At 42.2% G+C, this 26499-nt stretch overlaps 2 protein-coding genes across 2 annotated transcripts in view; one reads left to right on the top strand and one right to left on the bottom strand.

The window, feature by feature from the left end:
* Positions 1 to 9946: 9946 nt before the first annotated feature.
* LOC308126970 (anoctamin-4-like) overlaps positions 9947 to 26499 on the bottom strand; it is a 41323-nt gene continuing 24770 nt past the window's right edge. The window contains exons 13-29 of the mRNA XM_080491686.1: positions 25554 to 25688; positions 25320 to 25416; positions 25170 to 25230; positions 20116 to 20198; positions 18876 to 19016; positions 18130 to 18294; positions 17376 to 17412; positions 17112 to 17223; positions 15844 to 15901; positions 15103 to 15200; positions 14690 to 14832; positions 14271 to 14423; positions 13374 to 13521; positions 13117 to 13236; positions 12845 to 12950; positions 12169 to 12381; positions 9947 to 10469 (exon numbers count right to left, since the gene is read on the bottom strand). Coding sequence (XP_080347812.1) covers positions 12181 to 12381; positions 12845 to 12950; positions 13117 to 13236; positions 13374 to 13521; positions 14271 to 14423; positions 14690 to 14832; positions 15103 to 15200; positions 15844 to 15901; positions 17112 to 17223; positions 17376 to 17412; positions 18130 to 18294; positions 18876 to 19016; positions 20116 to 20198; positions 25170 to 25230; positions 25320 to 25416; positions 25554 to 25688 — 1858 coding nt within the window. The 3' untranslated portion in view covers positions 9947 to 10469; positions 12169 to 12180. The remainder of the gene's footprint in view (positions 10470 to 12168; positions 12382 to 12844; positions 12951 to 13116; positions 13237 to 13373; positions 13522 to 14270; positions 14424 to 14689; positions 14833 to 15102; positions 15201 to 15843; positions 15902 to 17111; positions 17224 to 17375; positions 17413 to 18129; positions 18295 to 18875; positions 19017 to 20115; positions 20199 to 25169; positions 25231 to 25319; positions 25417 to 25553; positions 25689 to 26499) is intronic.
* LOC308126969 (uncharacterized protein) lies at positions 20879 to 25950 on the top strand. Its single transcript, XM_080491685.1, has 4 exons — positions 20879 to 20979; positions 22820 to 22926; positions 24345 to 24467; positions 24647 to 25950. The coding sequence occupies exons 2-4, from the start codon at positions 22830 to 22832 to the stop codon at positions 24781 to 24783; spliced, it is 357 nt and encodes a 118-aa protein (XP_080347811.1). The 5' UTR covers positions 20879 to 20979; positions 22820 to 22829; the 3' UTR covers positions 24784 to 25950.

The raw sequence follows: 26499 nt of genomic DNA, 5'->3' as shown, positions 1-26499 counted from the left end.
TGTACATATTGGACAGACAGAAGGCTCCGCCCACATCCGGATGAGTGTTTCACATCAAGCATGGATGGCAGGAGCTAAGTTTTCTCAGCAGAACATCTAATCTAAATTTATTCTATCCACCGCATTGACTTTAAGGTCAAAACTTTCTCTCTCGTCAATTTACTAAATGTAGCAAAGTTGTTTGATTAGTATTGTTTTATTTAAATAGATCAGAACAGTGTCAATGACAATTAAAAACATTTGTTTTCTTTGTCATTATTTTTAATGAGGGTGCAACAAATGATGAGAAAATGTATATAGGGTGAGGTGGCAGAGGACAGCATGTACTATACGAGGCTAAGCAACATAATAAAACATAATGATGTGAGAGGAGACCTGCAGTTACTTATTTACACCAATAAATGGAGAGAAAATAGAGGCGGTGCTGAGTCGACGCTTTACCTCTGACTGAGGCGGTGAACTGGTGACAGGAATCAGTAATGTGTAGGGTCCGAGGGACAAAGTGTTCAGTCAGGTGAAACTGTTGGCCAAGCAAATGGTAAATATAGGAAACTCTTAATATTTTCCATTGTATATTTACGAAGTTAACGGTGAAGGATTAGGTTTTCGTCTGCGTGTATTTATTCATTGGTCTGTATGTATGTATTTGACCAACTTTTCGCAAAAACCTCTCCCCTGAATTGCACGAAATCTTCTGGGATGAATTGTCGTCATCTAAGGACCAATCGATTCGATTTCGGTACGTTAACGGCTAAACGTTTCTGAATAAATCCCAAAAAAACAGAGAAAAATGTCCCATACAAAGTGGATGAGAGAGGCACCTCATGTAGAACAAAGGAGAAACGCTGAAAATGTTTTCCTGCAGGGCCACTAGTGGGCGCTGTTGCTTGTTTCTGTAATGAAACCACACACATCTGTGCAGATAAGCTATAAACATGAACAATGGAAGAACATGGACATTCGTATGGCCAGACAACCAAGTTGGATTGTTATTACGGCGACTGTCAAAATAAAAGTACCAAGTCCCAGGAGAATTTGAACTGGGAGTCATGATACCCTGAAGGAAAACGTTGTTGTTATTGTGTAATCGTGTAATCAGACGCCCCAAAACGCAACCAAAGTTTTACGTTTTCACTCAATGTGGACCTCGTCTTCAGTAGAAGATGATTTCTAGTAAAAACAATAAAAGGAATAAAGCCTGTGCAGAGGTCCCAAAGCTAAACAACGTGAAATATTTCTCTCTCAAACAAACACAGGCTGCAATTTCCCCCCCGACAGAGGAAATATCACGTCTCCAGACACAAGAGTGCAGGTTTATCGTGGAACATGTGGATGTTCCCAGGAAATGGAAGGTCAGGATGTTCAACATGTGATCGTGGTCGTAGATAAACGCAGAGAACAGTTAATTCAGCCGCGGATTAATGAAGCCTGATGAGCAGAGCGAGCTGGGAAATGTCATTTTCAGGGTTTCAGACGTGTCGGTCGGGGGTTTTGTGTTTTTAAATGACGAGGATTTTCTTCATGCGTCTTCACCTCGACGTGCTTTGGATTCAACTCGCACATTATCATGCAAGTAGGTCACAACAGGGTCGGCAGGGCGGCTCTCAGCAGACAATTACGGGTGTGAGGTGCAGCATGGGGGGGGGGGGGGGGGGGGGGGGGCGATGGCGGAAATGTGGCGGCCACTGATGGAACCGCTGAAGATGACCCAGATTCCACAAGAAAGAAGGTGAAAGGACTTTTTGTTATTTTTATCTGCAAAGTAATTTCCTCAGTCTCGGAGGCAGGCGGCGGCGGCGGCGGCGGCGGCGGCGGCGGCGGCGGCGGCGGCGGCGGCGGCTCTGCCCTTCAGGCTGCCTTGTTGGAAAACGTCAGCCTTTATGTCGGGTCGCGGTCTGGACAGGAAGCGAACGGCTGCTCACGTTGTCAACATGTCGTTAGGCCTCGTTATGTTTCCACCGCCAAGGTGTATATATATATATATATATATTATATGCGTGTGTCCATATTAACCCAAATGACCAGAGGAAATGAGGTGCGGTCCAGCTTGAAGGACTTCCACGGCTTCGTGGTCGGACGTGAGAACGTCAGGCTTCCGTTCGATTATAAAGTGATTCACATTTCTGCGTCAGTGTTTGTGGGAATGTTAAAGTACTTCAGTGAATATAGTCCTTCATCCCCTCTGCCATAAAGCTCTTAAACATAGACCACGCCCATTTTGAAATTTAAATTACGGTACATTTCTTTGAATGGCATTTTCCTTGTCTTATTTCTGTTTGTTGCTGTTCTTCCTGTTTTACCATCTTTGTGCTTATCTTATCTGGTTTAATTGATTTCTTCTGTTCTGACATTTCCCTATGTCACATGCTAATTCCTGACATTGACTGAATGTATGTAAATGTACACACTGGGAAACTGCCTCTTGTAAGGTAAATAAAAGGTGTCCCAGCCTGAATAAGGTCCCCGTACTATTTGGACGGTCAGAAAATGTGTCATGAAGCAGACAAACACAAAAGAGATAGAAGAGGTGGGTAAGATGCATTTAGAAGCTGTGGTCAGTGACAATGCATAGAATTTACATATTGTTTGATAAATACTCATACTGGTACTTGGCAAGTACTCGTAGACCTCCATTATCCCTGACAGGCTTCTCACACTCTGAATTCCTTCTGCAGCTCTCTTGATGTTTTCTGCTGCATATTTTATAAGTTTTTGATTAAATTCTCCTGTGTGCATTTTTCTTTTTGGTGACATTTAACTCGCGCTGATAAATAGAATAATAATGGAGTTGGGTTTTTTGTTGTTGTGCTATAGCAGAATTCTGATGTCTGACAGTGACATCTAGTGGTCCTCGATGGTAATGTATGGATATATTGTGATGTACAAGTCACACCACTGGCCAAGAGACAAAAAAAGAGCTAATTATAGTCTGAAACTTGCCTTAAGATCATTTGAACCCTGAATATGAGTATTGTGTATTTCCAGACGAGACACCACCTTTATGGTAATTTTATAGTAATGAGAACTACTGAAACAGCAAACGGGACCGAAGGTAAAGATGTCATGTATTGAACAGATAGTTGTTTTAATAAATAAATATATAATGCTGAACCTTCGTTAAGTTTGTCTATTTTGCGTTTAATCAACAGAATTCATGGATCATTAACGAAAGAGACACATGAAGAAATGATTGCAGTAGTTAATCAATAATCTGAAATTATTGACCCGTTTGTCCTCGTATTTTGGAAAGAAAGAAGGTGGAGAAGTTCAGCAACTGACAAGTGTTTGGACTGAAGGAGGAAACTGCATGTAAAAATCACACAAATAACATTGACATAAGTGGTAAAAAGCACGAGGACCAAGTACGAAGCCCTGAGGAACTCCACACTCCACCAAGCGGAGGAATCTTATTTATTATTCAATCCCAATACTATCCCACCCTAATAAAGTTCCACCACTCAGGTTGGTCACAACTTTACATTACTGCTTTTTCAGGTCAGTCATTAGGATTTTTAACTAATCAGGAGCAGCGACGGTTGTAAAACAACTTTAACCTTTAAATAGAGCAGAGCAGAATATGGAAAATATATATTTTCACAAAAACAACATATAGTATTGAAAATGACTAGAATTGCAATACAAAGGCAATTTTAATGAAACTTTTGGAAATGTCCAAAAAACTGTCGCATTACGCCTGTTTTTACAAACTTGGTATCTCAGTGTTTTTTCTGCTCCTCTTAAGGAATTTGTTGGAAAATCTATGTTTTCTTTAAACTTTAACAATTTGCTTGGTGGTTTAACCCGATTGGAGCCGACAGGCCTTCTTTTATAATTGCTGTAGCCGAACTGGGTCACGGCTGAACCCAAGGCTTAGGTTTTGTCTATCCCTTAAAAAAAAACAACACAACTTAGTGAAGTTATTCTTCTTATTCATTTCTTAGTTCAGTCATTTTGCATTTTAACCCTTAAGTTTTTATTTTTTTTTGTAGCACAGAGATTCAAACAATTTTAAGTCGCCATAATACGACTCCCAAAAATTCTCACTCTACCTCTTTCAAAGATACCCAATCCTCTTCGATTAGAATTATTTTCTTTTAACTTAAAACAATTTCTGAATACCAGTGGCAAAGACTGATTTTTCAATCTAAATATTTCTAATGTTTTTTAGTATATAATGTCAAATTATTTTTTTTTTTAAACTTTATCAATTATTAGAACAGATCATTTACCTGATGAGTCTATTCCTACACTTCATGTCCACAATACTTCCAATTTGATTTATATAATCCAGTATCAGGGGGTTACTTACATGTATTTATTATGGTTGTTTTTTTAAAGCTACATTGCTGAAGAAAACCCAAAGTTTGGTCTAAAACAGCTGAAATAAAATGAGTATAAACACTAAATCACCGAGGACAGTATAGCATCGTGTCGTCGCCCATCGTGTGTCGATGAACTCTGTGTTCAGGAGGAATAATGGAACTGAGAAGAAGGCAAAGAAGGAGAGACGAGGAGAAAGACAGACAAATAGAAATGGACTTGTCAGCTGTGTCGCCCTGGCAACTGTGCTGGAGAAACAGCAGGAGTGTTGGCTTCCTGATTCCCATCCTTTTTTACCCCCCCCCCCCCCATGTTTGTTTGTTTTCCTGGTGATGATCCAGGATGTGACATCGGGGTCTCGTCGACTTCATGTCTGTGTGCAAACAATCATCCCAGCAGCTCGTTATCCAGACCAGACGCCGCGCAGGCAGCCGGAGCTTTGACATTTAGATTCTCCTGGAAGACGCACAGGTTGGAATCTCCAGGAGAAAAAGGACACCAGTTGGATGGCGGCCATTTATCCCGCTGAAGCCGCCGCCGCCGGTCACAAATATTCCGTGTGAGGAGGGGAGGAGGGGAGGAGGGGCGAGTCAATATTTGAGCTGCAGAATTGAACATGAGAGCTTATGTGTTCAGGCTGGAGCTTGTGTTGGTTGAACGTTTAACAAAATGCCTGACAAACAACGAAAGCGAAAGATCTGGTAGTTTGAGAGAGACGCTACCGAATTAATGGATCAGGAGGCGCCGGGCGGACCGCCAAGAAAACGGCAAAGTTTGTTAAAACGCCTAATTAAAGAGGTTTTCTGGTCGTTTTACCGTTTCTGTTTTACAGCAGGTTTCATTCTAATTGGCTTCATGTTGAGATTATGGTCATCCTGGATTATAATCCTTTGGTTTTTCATCAATGTATACATTTTCATCACTAATATACTCAGGACCACAACAAAGACAAACTTTAAAGTTTAGATTTGAAGGTCCGGACCTCTTGAGACGATATCGATCTGCTTGTAGCCCCCACCCACACCCACCCCCCACCCAAACCCACCCCCCACCCACACACCCCACCCCCACACACGATTGAACAAAACGTCACGATGACGGATGTGTTCATTTATTTTTCTTCTAAATTGCACCAATTCTAGAAATTTGCCGGAAGCGAAACTCGCGTAGGAATTTAATGTGAGTTCAGCACCTCGACAACTCATAAAGCAAAGTTCACCGTATTGAAGCTGGACTAGACGCTCAGAGCAACACGCCTCCCTGCTTCCCTCGACTCAGACGTGACGCCAAAGAATTGATCTGAGGCCTTTAATTCTCTTTTTTTTTTTTTGCCGACACCCACACTACTGATCCGCTGAAGTGGGAACGGATGGAATCGTGTCACTCTAAAGGGAGAGAAAATATAGTGCATAAGAAATGGTATCCAGATTTAGAAGCTTCTTTTTGTGACATTTCACCAGAAGGTTTCATTAAAATGTACTTTATGTTGAGATTGGAGTCGTTTTCCATTGTAATTGTTTGGTTTTGCAAAAAAAACCAAAACATTTTCATCAGTTATACTGTGTGCCACAACAAAGAGGAACTTAAGTTTAAATTCAAAGGTTATTATTGCACTATTTTCCCCGTCGGGCTGCGGGTTAGGGTTAGGGTTAGGGTTAGGGCTGTGTGGCGCCTGAACTAACACGCGTTTGACACTCCTGCTCTAGAAAATCTAAATACTGCACAGCTACTGCTCAGTACCTCCTGTTTCAGTCATGGAGCTTCAGAAAATACTGTATTTTAAACATAATAGAGGAAATAATAAAACAGCCTCACAAAGACACTCGTTCAAACAAAAAGAGTTCAATACTTAAATTAGGATTTTTTTCTTGTGACCCTGCTCCGACGTCTCCGTCTGAGATTATATTAATTATATCTGACCGTTGGTAAAGCTTTGTCCCCTGGGTATTATGTGACACAACTATGTATTGTAGTATTCAGTGCAAAGCGCCCGTCAGTTTAAAAACACGTCTGCGATGTTTCCAGATGAAAACCAGACATTTTCATGGATTCATGACAGTCGTCATTTTTACTCCATATTTGAGCGTACCTTAGAATACACACAAAGTAGAAACATTGAACACAAAAGCAAAAAGTCACTTGATACTTCTGTTTTGTCTTTTTGCAGTTGTGTTGTGCTTTTGGCCCTTCCAGGCCACCGTAGGCACCTTCCTGGGATGTATTTATGAAGGTATAACGGCGGGAAATCATCACATATGGTGTTGGAATTTAAAACTTTTCATACAGACAGAAACCAAAACCTCCACATCAGATCTGGACTGAGACTTTTTAACAGGAAAAACTCATTCGAGGCCCAATTAGTGTCGCCATGTTGCCACGGCTTTAATATTCATGCACAGCCATTAAGTTGGATTAATTAATTTATTAGAAACGGCCTCTGGTAAGTCAACCGGATCAGATCCGGTAAGAAGCTGAATGAATCAATACAAATAAAAAAAACTTTAAAATGGATTTCAAACTATCCCAGATGAAGACAAATCAATCAGTAACTGTATAATGTAAAGCAAAATGGGACGGTACATTTACTGTCGGCAATATTTTCTCCATTACGCACTGATCGGTTCAAGTAATAGAAGAAATCCCATTATTAAAGCTTTGATGTGCTTAGAAAACTAAATCCTGTCAAACGGATTTTAAATGGGGGTTTGGTTGAGAATTTCCCAACTTTGTCTCTCAGTAGTTGTAGTATTCCCTCTTCTCCTTGTGTTTCGCACCGTTACCGTTCAGATCTGGCAAAGCGCCGAGCCGCCAAAACGCAGGATATGAGAAAATGTCAGATTTTATCCGGCGACGGCCTTACGCAACTCCTGAGCGTGTGTCGGGGATAATCCTCTTATGGGGGGGGGGGAGAGGAGTCGCCTTAATAGGAAACAAAACACAGTTTGCCTCTTGTGTCCCCTGATTTTAATAATGAAAATGGAGTTTGTGGAAAGGCCGTCGCACCGGAGTAATCCATCCTGGAGGACAAGCCTTTAATCTGTGATTAGTTCTGCGTTCGAAAACGACCACACAGCCGGGGGAAGGGGGGGGGTATTAAAATGCATCTGCAGAGAGATTGTCCAATAGCATGTTGCTAATCACACACTCACTCGTACATCAGGGTCTTAAACAGATTTGAAAATGGTTGAAAATGTTTGTCTCCACTGAGTTTAAGGGCTGATCATCACTGATCCTCCATTAACTCCTCCAGCAGCGAATCAATGATCAATTACTGAACCAGTCTCATACTAAGACCATCACCTTGACCAGGTAAATGATATCAAGAGAGCTCTAGGTGTCCCAAACTTTAGCGAAAGACTCTAGCCCCCTCTGGTGGTAATAAAGAGTACTGCCAGCAGGTGAAATAGTAAAGACGATAAATTAGAAGTGTGTTCAAAGGTTTGTAAAATGAGATAAAATGACTGTACATTAGAGTGATCAGCGGCGGCTGGTGGGGCTCTTCGTTATTCTACAATTCCAGCCAATGTTAACTAAATTTAAATACAGTGCGTTTGTAAACCATAACACAAGAATCTTGCCTTTTTTTTTTTAATTTTGAGAAAATTATTGTACTTTTAAACAGCTAGAGAATAGAGAGCACTTAAAAAGTTGATGCTTTTTGTAACATACTTGTAAACAAATACAAGCAGATGCTTATTTAAAAATTGTTTGTGGACCTTCAAACAATATCACATCATCCACTCATTAAAAGTGAGCAAATAATGTCTTACTTTATTAAAACAATAGTTATTCACACCAATAAACACAAAAGGCTGGGCTAAGCTGGCATTATAAAGTTCTTTAAATCAATATACCTGCTGCAGGCCTGTTTCCTTTAAGCATCGGAGGAAACGTGGGAAAGAAAAATCCAGGAAATACCTTGAAGGAGGAGTGGAGGTAAACCCAGAGTTCATCCATGGTGGGAGCAGGTTGGTGGTCAACAACCCAGGAACAGGAGCCGTTCAGGCACTGACACACCACCATCTCGCTGTCTCTCCCCCAGGCTGGTCTCACACTCACCTGCTCGACTGCCCCTCCCCCATATCACCTCCAGGATCTAATTATCCAATCAGCAGCGAGCAAACTGCAGGCATGAACCACACACACATCTCACAGATTTTACATTTGTTTTACATTTTTAACAAACGAAAAAAATACTTATTTTGATCAGTTTAATACTTTTCACTCTTTGTTTATCCATATATTGGATATTTTTTCACATACTCACATTTACACTTCTTAAATTAACTTCACCTTCAGTGACACACACACACACACACACACACACACACACACACACACACACACACACACACACACACACACACACACACACACGTGGAGTGTGGTCCGACACTGAATTGGCCCAAAAAAACCAAAACAAAGATTGTGTTTTGAAGATTTAAAGTGTATTATTTCCATTTGAAACCTGTTTGTCCAACATGTTCTTGTTTTGTGTCTCTTGTGTCATCAAGTCCAAACTGCTGCGAACAAGATATGAAGTGAACAGCAGCTGCTTGTGCTTCAATTCATATCTAATCTTCTCTCAACTATTACAAAAAACACGTTCACTCTGCTGGATATCGCTCTCTCCACGACCTCGTCCTCAGATAGTTCTACGCTCAAACGATAACTGGTGTCGGATGGTCGATAAAGAATAAAAAGTATTTCATGAGTGATGCTCATAGAGGACAGACGGATGGAGACTGACGATCCTGTTTTGGAGAAAGAACCTCAACTCATATCAGGTAAGGGAACTCTTCTTAAAACTTTGGTTCTGGTGCTTTAAACATAGAAAATTGACTAAAACTCAGTGTTTCCATTCAGAAATGTCTGAGATTTTTGTCCTAAAAGGCAACAAGACTCTCTGGGCTTATTCACACGCCGGCAACTTCGAGCAAAAACACAAAACGTTTGTTGAGTTTTCGATGTATATTTACAAAATAAAATTGTACTCAAGAGCCGCTGAAAACAGAACTCCAACTCTGTTGTTGTGTAAACGGGTAAAAACGATCGTTTCTGGAAACGGTGCGACTCCGTCGAATGGCGGAGGCACTGCTACTGCAGACGGGAGGGTGTGGTTCCATTAAGAAAACCACCAACATCACCCACTAGTGGCTCAACGTGATAACTACACCGTTTAGTGTTTAAATGTGAAACTTTTCCAGAAGGAAAAATTCAAAAACTGCTTTCTTACTTGAAATGTGACCCTCTGACGGGTACGTTTTTATGATAAACACCCCAGTTTAAAATCATTTCTTTCACTTTCATTTATTAAATTCACTTATATATTTTTCCTCTTTCTGCTTCTTTTGCATCATTTTCTTTTTCTTTCAAGTTGCACTAAATTCTGTTTTTGTTTTGGACCAGTTCCACCAGAATAAATTCCCCGTATTGTGAAAACTATACTTGACTATAAACCCTTTTCTGATTCTGATTCAGTTGTTCAACTAAACCAGAACATTTTCCATTTTAATAAAAGTGACAATATTGGACCTTGAAACACGAGTGGCTCTTCTACAAATCTATGAACGAGTAAACATTATGACTGCATCATCACACAAGGAAGACAAACTCACATGTATTTACAATAAATAAGATTTATTACTGCTCTTATCAATCTAATTGGAAATGGAGAGCATTTCCACTAGAAGCAGACCGGATGGAGTCACAGCCTGGGTAGAATAGATCTGTAGGGAACCTGTATCTTTATTGCACTACACTATAGCAGAGCAGATGGCCTCACATTCATTTAAATAGATTTATATACAATAAAGCAAACGTGAACTCCCTGGTGAAGGAGAACTGTAAACAGGGTTTTTTGTCATTCGCTAAGCTGAATCTGTCTGAAAAATAAAAAACTGAAAAAAGGTCGAGTCTGGCTTGAATGTTACATTCAGGATGTGAAGACGTACGCCGCAGGGAGTCCGAGTGGAGGATGAGACGCTAAAAGGTTTTGGCTGCCGAATGTTCCAGAGTCGGGAGGGTTTCGGTCGGTGCCGACTGCAGTTCAGAAACCGTCCAGCAGGAGGTGCTGGTCCCGCGTGGCAGCGGGAAGGTACAGGACATGCAGGTGGGTCGTCTCACTGTGAAAACACCCAGACAGACTCCTGCTGGGACGGAAAGGAAGAAACAACAACAGTTAAGATACCGGAAAGAAACCCAACACACAACTTCCAGTGTGTTTCAGTGAATTAGAACATTCTGGAAACGTGTTCAGCTTGTTTCCTTTCTTTCTTTCTCTCTTTCATCCATCCATCCATCCATCCATCCATCCATCCATCCATCCATCCATCCATCCATCCATCCATCCATCCATCCATCCATCCTCATGGGGATTTTGTTTCTGCGACAAATAAATCAAAAACGATAAACAAAGTGGACGAAACAGGAGCAAGTTGCTTCACAAAACAAACAAGATAATGTTTTAATCTGTGTGTGTGTGTGTGTGTGTGTGTGTGTGTGTGTGTGTGTGTGTGTGTGTGTGTGTGTGTGTGTGTGTGTGTGTGTGTGTGTGTGTGTGTGTGTGTAATCTAAGATAATCAGACTAAATATCCAGTTTTGTCTGGATGTCGAGCTCCAGGCGTGTTTTAATCTGAACCATGTAAATGATGGAGAGTCAGATTAGAGCGTCGGGTGACGCTGCCGTTGTTTTTCCTGTAAAACTGAAAAAAAAAAAAAAAACATTTTGTTTAATTTAAATCTTAGAGAAGAGAAGTTTCAAACTCCGACCGGTTCTGAACTCGTCTGACATCTAAACATTCATTCGTAGTTTTAAAGCTCAGAGAGTTTGATCTTATTGCTGTTTTACTTTTACACCCTAAAGAAAAAGAGTTTAAAGGGTTAACTGGGTTAATAACTAGCCTGGTGGATCAGCTCTTTAATACGAGACGAGCACTGAAGCACTGAAGCACTGAAGTACTGAAGCACTGAAGCACTGAAGTACTGAAGCACTGAAGCACTGAAGTACTGAAGTACTGAAGCACTGAAGCACTGAAGTACTGAAGCACTGAAGCACTGAAGTACTGAAGCACTGAAGTACTGAAGCACTGAAGTACTGAAGCACTGAAGCACTGAAGAGGTTTTTTCAAAGCGTCTCAAGAGGAAATGTCACATTTGATCTCCTGGAAAGAAAACTAAAAGTTAAAGGCCTGTCAACATGAGAGCAAGGGATTGTGGGTAATGGTGGTGGAGGTGCTTCAATCTGTCTGTATAAATCCTCACTGTTTTGTTATTTGGATTAAGGATAGAACATCGAAGTAAATTAAGAAAATAAATAAATAAATCTTTTGTGTGATTTGTAACATTAAAGATGTAAAAGAGTAGAATTAAATAGGTTAAATACTTCTTCCTACCAACTTTTCACATATTGTAAAACTGTAGTGTGGCGAGCGATCTATGGATTACCCCCCCGCCCCCCCCCCACACCCCCCCCCCTTCTGTTGGTTTCTCTTGCTCCTTCTTTTATTTTTTTGTACAAATAAAAATTATAAATAAATGAATAAACAAACATAAAGTAAATGTGAAAAATAAATAAACCCATAAAATAACTATAAATAAAAATATAACTATAAATAAATGAATAAATAAGTAAGTAAACATAAAGTAAATGTAGAAAAAAATACAGAACACAAATAAAAACAAGCAAACAAACTTTGACACACACACACACACACACACACACACACACACACACACACACACACACACACACACACACACACACACACACACACACACACACACACACACACACACACACACACACACACACACACACACACACACACACACACACACACACGGTACCGGCTGCGGTGTTCAGGGCCATTCCTTGTGGTGGGCCCGGTCTGTCGTCGTCTTCTTCTTCTTCTCGTTTTTCTCCTTCTGCAGCCTCTCCAGCTCCGCCTCGTACATCATCTCCTGGATCAGGTATTTCTCCCTGCGCATTCGGTCCCGCAGGTCTTTGGGGAGATCCGGGATCAGGTACGCGATCAGGGTCTTTATGGCGAAGACCATATGCTGCAAAAACAACCAAAAATACAACAACTAAAAAAAAAATATTAAAGCGCTGATCTGAAACTGTCGTTTGGTTTCAGAGGAGCTGTGATCCAACATTCAAATGGAGGAAAATCAAGGAAAAACTTTGATTACGAGGTTTCTGGACCAGCCAGACCAAGAGGAAGGGTTGGAAAGTAGTGAAGGCCAAATGAGGCGTCATGAACCACTGCCTTTAATTTCTGAAGCCACTAGAGGGCGCTGTCTGTTCAACAAATGTTTGAAAGCACACTTCATCGCCAGTCTTTCATTCAGCCGTTGTATAAACCCAGAGCGCCATCTGGTGGAGTCAAATAATAAAGAAAGTGGTTCATGAAGCTTCACGAGGCTTCGTTTGGCCTTCACTCCTGAAAAGCTGGATATCACGACCCCTTTAAAGATTTCCCTTCTTTACGATCATTATTATCAAACGGTCCAAAACACTGACCTCAAAAACGATGATGAACGCCAGGCGAGCCGCCAGAACGTGCCAGAACTGCAGAGTGTAGGAGTAGGGCTCGGCGGAGTCCGGGGGCTCCCTGTAGTCCCGATACCTGGAGGACGGAGGAGAATCAGGTCGCAGCTCCTTCTTTGGTCCGCCTTTACCATTTAACACCTTCTCTGGCGAAGGGATGTTTGACGGGATTCAGGTCAAAACGATGGATTATCCACGTTTCCACCGGGAGACGCTCCGTCGCCGGGCGTTACGCCGACACCTACCGGCAAAACTGCACCGCTTCTCCGAGCAGCTCGGAGCCGTTGGTCCGGGGCTCCGACGTCTTCTCGAAATCAGCCACCCGGAAAATCGAGAGACTGGCGTTGACGTAGCCCATCATGCACCTGGAGGAGGGCGGGCGTGTTACGTATGTTCAACAGCAGAGGGGGCAAGGTTGGAAAACGTCCAGACTTCTCCGGTTGATAAACCGGCGCCGCCGAACAAACGGACTCAAATATTTGGTGAAGTTAAGCGTTCTCACCCCTCCCCCGCTCGGCCCTGACCCGCACACGCTCCGTACTTGTAGGCGTAGACAAGGCGGGGGATGAAGTCCGAGGTGACGGCGATGACGAAGGCGTTGGTGATGACAGACAGGATGCCGATGCCCTCCAGGACACCGTACCAGATCCCTGCCGCACATTTGTCAAAACAAAACACGGATAAAATTGTACTTAAAACTAGTGATGGCCAAATGAAGCTTCATGAAGCATTTTCTTTATCGTCTCTCTCCACCAGGCGGCACTCTCGGTTTGAGTATAGAGGCTGAAAGCCCGGCAATGAATTGTGCTTTCAAACATTTGTTGAACAGAGAGCGCCATCTGGTGGCTTCAGACAGTAAAGACAGTGTTTCATGGAGCTTCATTTGGCCGTCACTATTTAAAACCCCCAAAAACGAAAATCACACATCACCTCCTTCCCTGTTTACACAATAAGTCAAGTGAAAACACATCGTTTCTGTTTCAGAAAAGTTTTGCGTTTACACAGCAACGCTTTGAAAAAGACGTCCGATTCGATGGAAATGCAGAAAGCGAGGTAGTTAACATGTAGGGCCACTAGTGGGTGCCGTTGGGTGTTACTTGTGTATGTGCAGAAGAACCATTTACTCCTCCACTTCCACGGGCATGAAGCATTTTTAAAAAGTAGCGTTTTCTCCCGTTTTCCCTGGCGACGGACCATTTTCAAAAAGTTGCGCTTCCCCTCCTAGTTTCCGCGGAGCTCGAGCGTTTTTAAAAACTTGTGTTTTCAGTGTCTCTGAGCAAACGGACAACCAAAACAATGGAGGAACTAAAGGAGAAGTTGGAAACTTTCTTTTACCGAGTGCATGCATTAAGAGAAACTGTGAGGTTTATCTTAAAGGACTTCTCTGCGCGGAGTTTACCGATGTCTTTGGCTTGCGAGGGCAGCGGTCGCCGCCACTGCGTGACGAACTTGTAGGCGTCCAGACGGATCTCGATGACGTTGTTGAGCAGAGCCAGCAGGGGCGCCAGAGGGAACGCTGCTACGAAGATGGTGGTGAAGCCAAACTGGAGAACTGAAACAGACACGAGACCTCGGGTCTTTAAAAAAAAAAACACATACGAAACATGAATCTTTGATGGCCGACATAGACGAGAGAGAGTGACTACAAAATAAAATGTACTCGAAAAGCTGCCAAATCAAATTCGGTGACAGGATTATGTAACGCAGCTGCTGGGTCACAAAATGTTTTTTTTTTTTTTTTAAATCTATTTCAGGAGATTAAACTGCGGTTAAATGTGATGAGGTCCACGTAGTTCCGGCGCCCGTGACGCTACGTACTCATCTCCAGGTACTCGTCGAACAGGCCGTACGCGTTCATGGGCTGCAGGTTGTAGTCTCGCTCCCACTGCGGGAAGCCGGCCTTGGCGTTCTGGCCGTGCTCTCGCCGCAGCTTCCTCCGAGTCCACCAGTTCTGAATCAGCCTTCAAAAAAAGAAAGAAAACTTCATCTGTGGAGCGTATTTTAACAAGTCAATCCAAATAAATGTCATTTTTTTAACCAAAAAACTGCCACCAATAATGAGGTTGACGGTGAGGCTGGTGTCAAATTACAAGTTATCTATGCTGCGTGGCATAAACAGGATGCACTTACAGTGAACCGATATGATGTTTTTATGGATAAAACTGTCTGAAAACAAGTTTTTGTAGTTTTTTGGGGGATTTTCAACGTTCTAGAAAGCAAAAGGAACTGACGGGTAGCCGAGCTCCACGAAGTTGTTCCACGTCTGTTTTAGCACCATGATGATCCCCATCTGCATACAGAGGTCGATGAGGCAGCCACTGGGATGGCACTGCAGCGATAAGAGAGGGCGGGGTCACACAGAGAGGGCGGGGTCACACAGAGAGGGTGGGGTCACAGAGAGAGGGCGGGGTCACACAGAGAGGGTGGGGTCACAGAGAGAGGGCGGGGTCACACAAAGAGGGTGGGGTCACACAAAGAGGGTGGGGTCACACAGAGAGGGTGGGGTCACACAGAGAGGGCAGGGTCACACACAGAGGGCGGGGTTACACAGAGGGGGTGGGGTCACACAGAGAGGGTGGGGTTACACAGAGGGCAGGGTCACCCAGAAGGCGGGGTCACACAGAGAGGGCGGGGTCACACAGAGAGGGCGGGGTCACACAGAGAGGACGGGGTCACACAGAGAGGACGGGGTCAGGGCGGGGTATTGTAAAGTCTCGATCTCCAGCCTCGTGACGTTTCAAGAGAAAATGCATCTTTTTTTGTTTTATTTCAGAAAAGTTTCACGTTTATATGGCAACGTTTTGAAAACAACGTCCATTTCCATGGTGGTTTTCATGTTTGGCCACTGGGGGGTGTCGATTGTTTTTGTATAGAAACCACACACACACACCCCGAACGTACAGTAACGGCTGAGCGTCCTGTTCAGGAACGCTGGGACCCACAATGCTTTGCTGCGGCGAGTCGTTACTCACTTCTTCCAGTTTCCAGCGATTGATGAGGCGTAGATACGCTCCGGGCCGCCCGGTGAACCTGAGAGGGAAACAGGAAGTGGAACTAAAAAGTGAGGTCTGAAGAAAACTTCCTGTAAATGGCGAGTGAAAGAACGAGGCGCTTTGAGGTTTGTGCTTCTTTTTGTGAAAATCTGGTTTCTGCTTTAGTCTCGTCTTTCATTTGATGAGAATTTTTCATTTTGTGTGTCTGATGCAGGGACTTTTTCAGTTTTACTGCTACTTTATTGATACTTTATCTCGACTACGTTATTGATACTTTTCACACTTTTACTGCAAATTTTTTAATGCTTTGATACTTTTTAAGTATTGTTGCAACTTTATTGGTATTTTTTCACTATTTCTGGTATTTTGATATTTTTTCACCATTACTACTGCTACTTTATTGATATTCTTTCACCATTACTACTACGTTATTTATGCTTTTCCCACTATTGCTCCTACATTATTGACACTTTTCAACTATTACTGCTACTTTCTTGGTACTTCTTCACTATTACTCTTATTACACATACATTCTATCCTCTCAAATACAATCATACACACAATAAGAGTTACTGCTATTTATACTTAATTAGTAGTGGCAGTATGGAGGGGATACGAGCCAGGCACACTCTAAATGTAATGCAAAATCTTCTAGTTAGTAATAGTAGTAATATAATTACAGGAATATGTCCGTGCACCTTCTCAAAGACGTACAGTCCAGGTGACCTGACCTGAAACACTACGGGATGTGACCACAGGAAATTGAGCTGAGCGCTGCATGTAGCTCACAAGTCAAAACGTCCATATATTCATGTTAGAGTGTTTATGACATCTAAGAACAAAGTCAATAACTAATAGACAGGAAACAAGAAATAGATGTTTGCACCTATTTAGTCGTCATTACAGTGACCAACAGGACTTCCTAATATAAACATGATTCAACACATTCATCATGTGCGCTTCCCAGAACATTTAAAAAACACAGTAGTACACAATATTCCTAATACAAACCCATTGAACAACATTAAACTGCAATGGAAAAGAGGTGAGGGAATCACTACCTCTGCCTCACCATAGGGGGCAGTGCTGAGCAGTTTAGTGTACAGTGCAACAAACACCAATAAAAACATCATAATAATTTGAAGAAGAAAAAGAAAAGAGGTTGTGTTCCTCCGTCGCCTCAGATCCACCCGACCGGCCTCAGGAACTACCAGCATGCCTGTTTTCAGTGAGTCGGCCGCCCTCACCTCCCCAGGAAGAAGGCGATGTAGAAGGTGGAGCTGTTGAGGTTGACGAACTGAAAGAGGAACATCTTGAGAGTGAAGCTGTTCTCCCACTCCGACTCGGTTCTGGGCTGCTCTGTGGCGGCACCGCGAGACGAGGATGAGTCGGGGACAGAAAAATACACCGGAAACTGTTAAAAGGATTCCGTCAGACGGGATCTCTGGGTTTCCAGTGTGTTAAATAAAGTAGAAATCATCACCAGGAAGACTCACGACTCTTCAGCTTACCTAGATTTGTAAGCAGGAGGGCGACTTTTTCATAGAGCTGGAAAAATAGAACATATTGACCAGTTATTGCATTTTCATTATTATTGGAACACTTCTGCTCACTACAAGTGTTATTCGAATGGAAAGAATATCTCTACAGAGATTCTCTATATTCTTTTTTTTTTTTAATTAATTTTAAGTACAGTTTGCACATCTAATAAAAAAGTTTCACGTCGGGGGACGGACTCATTTTTCCAAAGGGCCACATAAAAAAACCAGCACTACTATTGAAGTAAACATAAGTTGACTTGAGTTTTGATAATTTATCTTTAATGTCACTGATAAATTTACATAATAATAACAATAATAATAATAATAATAATAATAATAATAATAAAACTCTCTTGATGAAAAGTTTTTAAACATGTTTCTTTCAGTGCAGTGAATAAATAATGAATAAATCACTTTTTTTTTCTTTATCTCGAGGCAGAGAAGCAGCCCAAAGCATGATGATACCGTCGCCATGCTCTACAATCCTGTGAATAAATATTACACATCTACATTTCTATGTCACAACTGACAAAAACAAAATACATTTTTTGTACCACTGAAGCTTTTTAGGATTCTGTAGAATAGTCTGAAGGAAAAACACATCCATGATGATGTGTTTACGTATTATTACTTACACGTTTGAACAGTTTGTAGTTAAAAACCCGGGGGTAGAGCGCCCCCTACTGTACATTAGTATATATTGTGCACGGCGGCCGGGACTCACCACGTTGAGGAGCATGATGACGCAGAAGTTGATGCACACCGCCGTGCCCGTGGTGGCCACCTGAGAGTTGTTCCTGATCAGAGCCCAGCCGAAGGCCGCGAAGGTGCTGACGGTGATGACGCGGTAGATGACGATGCCGAACACGGCGGCGATCACCACCAATATCTGTGACATCCGGTAAGCAGAATTTGAAAAAAGAAAAGAAAAGACAGGAAAAAACTAAAGAAATACTGCACTATTATTACATAATGCGGCTCTATACGCCTGCATTTTGTAATAACTCTTGGAATGTGTAACAAGTTATTACAAAAATGGCAGATTATTACATAATGAGTTGAAATTTTATTACAAATTGCACCGTTATTACAGAATGTGGCGCTCCAGGGAGGCGTCTGTTTTTGTAATGAATCCGCTATAAACATCAACAACGGGAGAACAGAGACATTCTGGTGGACAGACGGCCAAGTTGCATTGTTATTACAGTGACTGTCAAAATAAAAGACAGCGTGCCGTTGTCGTGTAAACAGACGCCCGAAACGTAAGAGAAGTTTTCCGTTTTTCATTTAAAAACCTTGTGCAAAATGTTTTTGGAGTACTGTGGCAATAAATGTTGTTTTTTTTGTTTTTGTTTTTAAACACATCCACAGAAGAAATTAATTACTTTCCTGCAAACCAAGAATAAAATGTGGATTCAGTGAGGAAGCAGCCGAGCGTATGGCCCTTAACGGCTCTCGCTGCTGACTCACCATGAAGAAGATTCCGGATGCAGAGACGATGAGGCGACTGTATTTGTCGGAGAAGGCCTGGTAAGGCTCGGGTTTTCCAGAAATGGGGTTCATCCTCTCCTTCTTGGAGTATTTCGCCTCAAACTGGGGGCGAATCTCATCCTGAGCGACACAAACGTGTTCATACAGGTGTGATTATAGACAGACACGGCGTCCTCCGTCCTCCGTCCTCCGTCCTCACAGCAGAACCACTTTCGTTTCCAGTTTGGAGCAGATACCAGAAATGGAGTTTATTGTGTGTTTTGTCGTCTGTTCTGCACAAAGCGAGACTCTGAGTCACTTTCACGCCTACAAAGAGCCGCTTTTCCCCCAAAGACCAAATTCAGCAGTCTAAGTATGATTGACACACAAAGGTTGGTGGGAGGCACGAAAAAAAATTAATAAAAAAAAAGCAAAATCATTATTAGAAACCCGCTGCCAAATAACAATTTGACATCTGTGCAAGGTTTGAGCTTGTTGGAGTTTTTACTGCCAATGTGTTATGAGTACAGAGTAATGAAAAAAACAATCTTTAATAGGAATCCATGGAGAAAAATCTCAATTTAGAGTTTCTGATGAGGAAATGTGGATTTTATCTCAGTGTAACACTGTTAAAAAGATGAAATGGTTTTTTTTATCAACACCGATGGGAGCTCATCCAACACGTTACTTAAATAATATCAATAGTTTTGTGCAGCTGAATCAGCAGGTTTTTAAATATGCTCTAGGCCCATGGGTCAGAACCGGCCCGCTGGACGCTCCAATCCAACTAAATTCATTTCACTGCATTTTGCACCAGGAGGTTTCATTAAAATTGGCTTTATGTGGAGATTGTAGTACTTTTCAGTAGTAATTGTTTGGTTTTGTGAAAATATAGACATTTTCATCACGTATACTCTTCTCCACAACAGAAGAAATTTTTAAAGTAGAAATTCAAAGGTTATTATGAGACTATTTTACCAGTCGCACGGCCTTACAATACAGGTTTACACCACTAGATGGTGTATCGAGTCGCTCGAAGAAGCAGCAGAAAGAACAATTAGCGATAAGTGATGTTGTCAAAGACGTCCAAATCTGTCCTACTGCCACCACCAACGAAGAAGAAAAATCCCAGAGAATCAGGTGCTAAAGTGACTCACTACTGCCACCTAAAGTAAACCTGAGGCGTGACTTTGATTGAACACAAACTTTTCACAACATATTCAAAAAGCACTTGTCTTACCTCCTCCTCCTCCCAGTCGATGAGGTCCCAGTCGTAAGCGAGGACGGCTCGGCGTCTCTTCCAGAACTCCAGGAACACCGTGGCTGGTGAAGCACGAAAAACACGAGGAACTAAAATTAATATTTGGTTAATTCAAATGCTTTTTTATTTTGCACACCGTCGGGCTGAAAGATACACAAAATGTGTCGCCTGGTCGGATTTCACTGAGAATATGAATCGTTTGGGTGTTTTTCAAGGAAAAATATTGAGTTGAGTACGTAGTAGTATTATCAGATGAGGAACTTTGTTGATCATAAATCAGCAAGTTGAGTTCCTAATTAATCAGCGTGAATTATTTGATCGAGAAGCTTTAAATCAATTCATCAAGTCATTGAAAGTTTTGTCTTCTAAGCTGCTAAAACTTTATTTCAGCAGCTTTAAACAGGGGGTCCAGTAAAGTCAGAAAAAACTAAACAAAACTCATAGGAAAGTACACAGTGGTACCAGTGCATCCTTAACTAAAACTAATGCAGAGAGCAACTGTGGTAAAAAGCGAGAGATTTACAACTCGCTGTAGTTGTTGTTAAATCCGAGTGGAAGCATGGAGGCTCCTGGACAAAGTCCTCCACATGAGTTACTTATCTCCCAAACAGAGTGGAGCCTGCTCCCGCTTCATTCTTAATGCTGTAAATCTGAGGCTCTGCTTCGCAGCAGTCCGTCACGTCGAGGTCCATAATGAGCGTTATGATGTTTTGATTGTCCCGGACGAGGCTCCGCCCACCGAGACGAGTCAGCAGGGGAGCGAACCTCCGGGGAGCCTTAATGAAGGGATTTAGTGGCGCTGAAGCCAGAAACATTGATTTGGACAGGAGCTGAACCTGGAAGGTCAGTACATTCACACACACTTTTAATGGAGTCTTCCTGATAAAAGCGGCGTATGAATGTGTTTTTGTTTGGTTGGTTGAACTCCAGCGGTGCTCTGGCTGCTCTGGCGGCTCTGCTCAGCTGTGAAAACAGAGTGTAGATCTGTCGTCTCTGCGAACGCAGTACATCAACGTTTCACACGAGTTCTCAGTTTTAAAGCGGCTCATGACTGCGTGTTGTTATTTAAAGAGAATCGCGGTTGAAGGTTGAATGACTTAAAGAAAATCAGCGAACTATTAGTTTGAAGGGCTGCAACTAAGTAAAGGGTTGATTGGATTAGATAAGATAAGCGAGACAGCGACTCTGTTTGTTTTCAACAGTTCAGGTCTAACGTCACACCACAATAACATGGTTTTACTTTTTGGGTCACTTCGACTTTACTTTCCAAAACATCCTCACTTATTCTATTTAAGTTCTCGATAAGATCACAGCGAGTATAAAGCTCCGCCTCCTGACCAATCAGATCTCCTGGAAAATGACCTGCCTATTCTTGTTCTTGACTTGTCCCAAGTCTGTTTGATCTGGAATAATGAGCTTAATAATGATGCTGACGCTGACAGAACTACACAAACAGGAATTAATGGAAGCAGAACTTCTCCTGTCGTCACGGTGATGAATTAATATTCCAACATGAAACCCACTCACACGGAGGAAACTCCGCCTCAGAACCAGTGGATGTAAAATGTAAAGTAAAAGTAGAGCAGTGAGGAAGCTCTGATAAGATCTCCTCACTGGCTCCCTGCTGAGCTTCATGTTCAATTTACAATCTTGGCGCTAACTTTTCGAGCCCTACATGGTCCAGCTCCTCCTTACATTGCCGACCCCGTACAGCCCTGCATGGTCCAGCTCCTCCTTACATTGCCGACCTCGTACAGCCCTGCATGGTCCAGCTCCTCCTTACATTGCCGACCTCGTACAGCCCTGCATGGTCCAGCTCCTCCTTACATTGCCGACCTTGTACAGCCCTACATGGTCCAGCTCCTCCTTACATTGTCGACCTCGTACAGCCCTGCATGGTCCAGCTCCTCCTTACATTGTTGACCTCGTACAGCCCTACATGGTCCAGCTCCTCCTTACATTGCCGACCTCGTACAGCCCTGCATGGTCCAGCTCCTCCTTACATTGCCGACCCCGTACAGCCCTGCATGGTCCAGCTCCTCCTTACATTGCCGACCTCATCAAGCCCTACATGGTCCAGCTCCTCCTTACATTGCCGACCTCATCAAGCCCTACATGGTCCAGCTCCTCCTTACATTGCCGACCTCATCAAGCCCTACATGGTCCAGCTCCTCCTTACATAGCCGACCTCGTACAGCCCTACATGGTCCAGCGCCTCCTTACATTGCCGACCTGGTACAGCCCTACATGGTCCAGCTCCTCCTTACATTGCCGACCTGGTACAGCCCTACAGCTCGACTCGGAGCTTGAGAACGTCTGGGCAGAACCTGTTAAAGGTTCCACGTACCTGTTTTAAAACTCAGGCAGACGATCATTCAAAGCTGCTGCGCCGCGACTTTGGAATGAACTCCTACTGGACCTGCGCTCCCTGGTCTCAGTGGACATTTTTAAAAAGTGCCTCAAAACACATTAGTTTCCTAAAGCATTTTAGTCCAATCGACTCACGCTGCCGCTGACGGCATTTATCGACACTGTTTCATGTCTTCCTATACGGAGTCACTTCATCTCTGACGCCATCAGCAGCTCCTCCCCTCCACAATGTTGACTTGTAACTAAAGTACACACACAAAACCTGAAGTATACTTTCAGTAAAGTAAACATGTGTTTGTGTCGGTGTCCACAGAGACTCTGGGATGGACATGGATCAGCTGCAAGACCAGAACCTGACGACAGGCTCCTCTCATCCTGGAGTCACTTACTGGGAATCCACCGCACAGAAGTCCACCGCTGGTACCATCACAGTTTATTACTATTTCCTCTTTTAAATCAACAGGAGCTTTTCAATAGAAGTACCAATATTGACTTCTTGTATATACAGTACATATTTATACATACATATATAAAGTATTTGCTTTATCCTGGAACCTTCTTTACTTATAATCTCAACATTTGAACATAATTATCTGCTGTTTATTCTCAAAACCGGCTCGTTACTCGTTTGTACTCGCGTGACGTTACAACATGGAAGGAAGTGCTCAGTTTACTGATTCCAACTGGCTGCTGGCATGAAAATAAGAGTATTTTCTGCCTGAAATTGTATCGCCGTATCCTCATTACATTTATGACGTGTACTCTGTTATACTGTACATTTTAAATGTAATAAATACTTTCATTGCCTTTCTCTTAGTACTCAAAATATCCATGTTGACAGATAAATCAATTGGTACAACACATTAAACTTGTTCTACCTTTCTACATTATTTTCCACTCTTTTCTAGTATTTCTGCCGAAGCAGAAAACGTGAGTCCTTTCGTCGCCTCAGTTCAAACCTTTTGAAGCCTTAGATTAGTTTAAGTTGAGAAAAAGCAAATATAATTTAAGAGGATTGGGTTTTTTTGTAAAGTCAGAACTAATATACGATATAGTTTCTCAGTGATGAACTTAATTGTAGTTTAATGTGTTGTGTTAATGTGTAATATCTGTAAAATACAGAATAATTCAGGTTTACTTTACAGACAAAAGAAAGAAATATTACTTATTCTTATGTTATCTTCTTTACATGTTTTTCCATTTGTTCTCTGTTTGTAAATTAAACCTTATCTTGTTTATTTAAGGAGAGAATTAAAATAATCCACTGACTTCAGGCTTTTCCTTTTCTGTTATTTATTGTGAAAAGTGTTTTAATGTTCCAAGTGTTGAATTTTGACCAGAAACAAACCATTTATTCATTCATTCATTTAGATTCGCCAGCTGTGAGAAATGTTGACATTAACTGCAATACATTTATTTGACCACCAGGGGCGCACTTTAGTCTGTTGTCTGTAGTGAATCAGTTCAGGTATTTATTCTGGAGTTATTCTGATCCTAATATGAACCATCCTGCAGTATTTTTGAGTCGCAGCTTCCTTGTGAACAAAAGTTTTATGCCTTTGAAGATGTAAATAATAAAAATCTGAGATTTGTGATGCTATTGTTAAAGTTGCAATTCTTTTATTTAAATTTCAGGTTTGTGATGTGTTGTAAAAGGATCGTTCACTAATTGTCACCATCAAACATTAATATGTGTGAAACATATCACCTTTCCACAGCATTGAAGACATTGTCTGAATTATTAATGGGATTCATTCCAGAGTCATAGCAACACGGTTCTCGATTTTAACCCTTTGTCTGCCAAAGTTTGAACTCTTGTCCTTCGTCTCCCTCGACAGTTACGAACACCATCCTGGTTCTGGGCGTGCTGACCTTCGTCCTGCAGCTGTGTCTGGTTCTGTTTCTAATGCTGAAGTGTTGGAGACTCGACAGCAGAATGCGACGGGCGAAGAGACCCTGCGGTGAGCGTCAACGCCGCAGGATGTCGCACGAAGCGTCCAAACTCCAAATACCTCCTGTCATTTCTCCAGAAGTGGTCCTGCAGCTTATCTTGAATATAGAAGTTTAATTTCCTATGATGTTTATGTGAACAGCAGCTCAAAGCTCGTGAGTCAAAAAGTCTTTTCTTTCTTCCACCCAGACGTCGACAAACATCCGACCCATCAGATCTGCACGGCGCCGGCGCCGGCCAAACTCACCGCAGTGAGAATAGATGAAGACAGCACCGATTTCCTGTGTCCACCGTCCATACCCTGGGACCTGGTTCAGAGCGGGTGACCCCCCCCCCAGGGAATTTTATAATGAAAAATATATGGAGGATAGTTTTGTATTTCTTTTAAAAATTATTCAATAGTATATTAAAATTACATAAAGTTCATAAATGTAGATAAAACGCAATGATATTAACATTTCATACAAACAATTTAAAATAAAGAATATATCAGAACACATTTGACTATTTTATGGAAAGAAAAAGGAAGCTATGGACTCAGGTGTGATACTACAGAGTTATCCTGATGTTCCTCGTTGGTTTAACTGCTCAGAGGTCCTGTTGGCTGTTTCTGTTTAGTTTGGTGTGAATCTGTAACTTGTGCAGCTTTCTGGACATCTTCAGACTTTCTCCAACAACAAACGCAGAGACGTGGACGGCTGAACAGACTCACCCCAAACAGCCATGAAGACGGCAAAGAAGACAGTTGCCCCGTTGTCAAAGAGATGTGTCACCTGGAGGAAGGAGAGCAGAAGATCTTTGTTTCCACATGTTTTATTTCCTCTGGTGGGATCGGTGTGTCCCCGGCTGGGAGGGAGCGTACCTTGGCATAGATGCAGCTGTCGGACAGTTTCAGGTAGGGGCAGTACTGGTCACAGATGGGACACATGATGATATCGGTGGCCTGGCAGATTTCTTTGCTGGAGGGAAAAACAAGGATTCACATAATAAACCAAACAGACTGAACATGTCAGGATGTGAAATGCAGGGATTTCTCCAGGGAAGTGCTGCGCTTGACTGACTGAAGAAAAATGAACAGGGGAGGGGTTTTGTTTACCTGACCTGGCAGTGCTCCAGAGTGAAGACGCCGTACAGGAAGACCAGCAGGCCCACCAGAGCCGCAGGAAACAGCATCCCCGTGTACCAGCCGAGCCAGGCGAAGTACAGACCGATCTTCTCCCCAAAGTACCTCCTGCAAACAGAGAAAACGCAGGAAGAGACAATCTGAGCTTGAAAACACTTGACATTACATCCAGGGTTGAAAAAAATAGATGTTTTATCTAAATTAAAAGAGATCGACAGACAACGAGATGTGTTTGTGAGAAAGAGAGAAAAGAGAGAGAGAGAGAGAGAGAGAGAGAGAGAGAGAGAGAGAGAGAGAGAGAGAGAGAGAGGATAATATGTATGGGTAATAACAGCGATCATTACCTTCGCCAATGAAAGTTCTGTTCTGTTTTTGTCTGCGTGTATTTATTTATTTATTTATTTGTTTGTTTGTTTGTATGTACTTCACCAACTTTTCTCAAAAACTATTAACTCCAATTGCACGAAATCTTCAGGGATGATTCGTCATCATCCACCGACCAATCCATTAGATTTTGGGATGTTAACAATTAACCGTTTCTGAATAAATCCCAAAAAACTGAAAAGAAATGTCCCATACAAAGCGGATGAGAGGCTCCTCATGGAGGAGATCATAGGAGATCAGCGTCTGTTGCCATGGAGACGCTCCCTGCTCAGTGTTTCACAGTGATGGAGCTACCTGACAGGCTAGTTAGCATCGATATGAGCTAACGGCTATCATGCTAGTGATGCTAACTCGGTTCTGCAAACAAATGTGGTGTTGGTGAATGTCTGCGCTCTACCGAGTGTAGCTCTAGTTTAAAAAGTATCCATAAAGTAGCAGTTGTAATGAACAAGTATCAAAAAAGTAGCAGTAATATTCAAAAAGTATAACAAATTTACCCATAATAGTAAATAAGTATCAATAAAGTAGCAGTAAT

The sequence above is a fragment of the Lipophrys pholis genome (genome assembly GCF_963383615.2).
Source record: "Lipophrys pholis genome assembly, chromosome: 22".
Lineage (NCBI taxonomy): Eukaryota > Metazoa > Chordata > Actinopteri > Blenniiformes > Blenniidae > Lipophrys > Lipophrys pholis.
The sequence above is the reverse complement of the archived record's forward strand: the minus strand, read 5'-3'. Positions and strand labels throughout refer to the sequence as shown.